The sequence below is a fragment of the Danio aesculapii genome, chromosome 4, assembly GCF_903798145.1.
Source record: "Danio aesculapii chromosome 4, fDanAes4.1, whole genome shotgun sequence".
NCBI classification, from domain to species: Eukaryota; Metazoa; Chordata; class Actinopteri; order Cypriniformes; family Danionidae; genus Danio; species Danio aesculapii.
The window spans coordinates 27453114-27455613 of record NC_079438.1 but is presented as its reverse complement, the minus strand read 5'-3'; the positions used below and the strand labels follow the sequence as shown (position 1 = coordinate 27455613).

The window sequence follows — 2500 nt, the reverse complement described above, 5'->3', positions numbered from 1 at the left end:
GCCTGTGTGTCATCCTCAAAACACACTGCGTCACACACACACACCGCTGACCAGCGCAAGCACACTGCGTCACACACACACACCACTGACCAGCGCAAACACACTGCGTCACACACACACACCGCTGACCAGCGCAAGCACACTGCGTCACACACACACACACACACCGCTGACCAGCGCAAACACACTGCGTCACACACACACACCGCTGACCAGCACAAACACACTGCGTCACACACACACACACACACCGCTGACCAGCGCAAACACACTGCGTCACACACACACACCGCTGACCAGCACAAACACACTGCGTCACACACACACACCGCTGACCAGCACAAACACACTGCGTCACACACACACACCACTGACCAGCGCAAACACACTGCGTCACACACACACACCACTGACCAGCGCAAACACACTGCGTCACACACACACACCGCTGACCAGCTCAAACACACTGCGTCTCACGGTAGCATATATAGTGTGAACAGTAAGGGACCCAGAACTGAGGCTTGTGGTACGCCACAGTGTGCTGTTGATCAGTATACTGCATCTTCGGTAACAGACACACACTGATAACACTCAGATAGGTCAGACCTGAACCAGGCCAATGCAGTTCCTGTAACACCAGCATCATCTTCAAGCCTATCAAGGAGAATATTATGGTGGATAGATCAAATGCAGCACTGAGGTCCAGTAACACTAAGAGAGAAATGCAGCCACTGTCGGATAACAGCAGCAGGTCATGTGTAACTCTTCACAGTGCTGTTTCTGTGCTATGATATGCTCTAGATTTAATCTCTCACAGACACTGTTTCCCTGTAGGAAGGCTCACAGTTGAGCAGATACGACTCTAGTGTGTCTGACAGAATGGGCAGACGTGAAACGGTCTATAATTGACTGAATATTGGAGCTCAAGCTCTGGTGTTTTATTTAGAGGCGCAGTAACAGCTAGATTAATATTAGCAAAGTATAAATGTTTCAGATGATAATTAATGATTATGTTGGGGCCAAACTGTGGTGTTTTCACATCAGCTCTTTGATAACGTTGTGACTATGCCAGAGGAGGTTCTCCACTCAATCACCTGTTAGAGGCTATCTGCGGGATAACCACAGTCTGTGACCAGAAACCTCATAGATCAGCTTAAACTGCTGCTCAGGAGATGCTTGCTGATGGGTCCCCAACACAGACCCCTATGGGCCACTCAAACACACACACACACACACACCATCTGGGACAGCTCAAACACAGACACACACTGTCCAGGACAGCTCGAACACACACTCCATCATGAGGACACCCCTCACTGACAAACTACATGCTCAGCAGCTCTTTCTGTTGGCCAGAGTTGCGATCCTGCTCTTAATCTTGCTCCTGATCCTGCTCTTGATCTTGCTCCTGATCCTGCTCCTGGTCCTGCTCCTAATCCTAATATTGCTCCTGCACCTGCCGTCTCTGCTTCTGCTCCCAATCCTAATCCTGCTCCTACTCCTGTTTCTGCTTCCGATCTTAATCCTGCTCCTGTTCTCGCAAATTCCTGTTCCCACTCCTGCTCCCAATCCTTATCTTGCTCTCGATCCTGCTCCCGCTTCTGCTCTCGATCCTAATCCTGCTACTGATACAGATTCTGCTTCTGCTCCTGATCCTGCTCCTGTTTCCACTCCTGTTCCCACTCCTGATCACGATTCCGCTCCTGCTCCTGTTCCCACTACTGCTCTTGCTCCTGCTCCCGATCCTGTTTCTGATCCAAATCTTGAGCCTGCGCTTGCTTTGATCCCACTTCCTTTCCTGTTTTTCAGTTTTCAGTGTCCTCTGCTTTTCCATAGCTGTGTGTAAATGCAATGTCACATTTATATAAACATCAACACTTTTTCTCTGGAGGAAAGTAAAGTGAGTGTCTGTGTTTCCTGCAGATTACAGTGAGTCACAGATCTTCATCTTCATCCTCCTCCAGCTGAGTGTGCGTGTGTGTGAGTGTGTGTATGGAGCTACTGAATGCCTCTCGACCGGCGGGCTGTGGTGTAGCTCTGGCCCCATTGTACTGGCCGTTGTGTGCCAGCTGGGGGATGGCAGTGCAGGCGGCAGCAGCTCTGGGTCTGCTGTGCAGTGTGGTGCTGATGCTGGCTGTGCTGCCACTCTGCTGTCGCCGCCGCCCCACCACCCTGCCCGCTGCTCTGCCCGGCACCCTGCCCACCTCCCTGTCTGCGCTACTGCTGTTCCTGATGGCCACAGCAGGCATCTTCGCCCTGCCCTATGCCTTCATCATCTCGCTGTCACCACAGACCTGCCCGGTGCGGGTGTTTGTGTTTGGCGTGGCCTTCAGCCTGGCGTTTGGTGCCTTGTTGGCACGCACTCTGGCTCTGCTGCAGGTGCCGCTGGCACGCGGGTGGAGGGAGGCGGGGCTGGCAGCGGTTCTGGCACTGGTGCAAGCAGTGCTGGCAGCCGAGTGGCTGCTGGTGGTGCTGGTCCAGGATGGCCGGAGTTGCCACT

General features: G+C 52.8%; 1 protein-coding gene across 1 annotated transcript in view; it reads left to right on the top strand.

Moving 5' to 3' along the window:
• Positions 1–2500, top strand: part of LOC130222354 (G-protein coupled receptor family C group 5 member B) — a 5530-nt gene that overhangs the window by 570 nt on the left and 2460 nt on the right. Inside the window, exon 2 of the mRNA XM_056454938.1 lies at positions 1924–2500. This exon is cut by the window's right edge and continues 450 nt beyond it. Coding sequence (XP_056310913.1) covers positions 1993–2500 — 508 coding nt within the window. The 5' untranslated portion in view covers positions 1924–1992. The remainder of the gene's footprint in view (positions 1–1923) is intronic.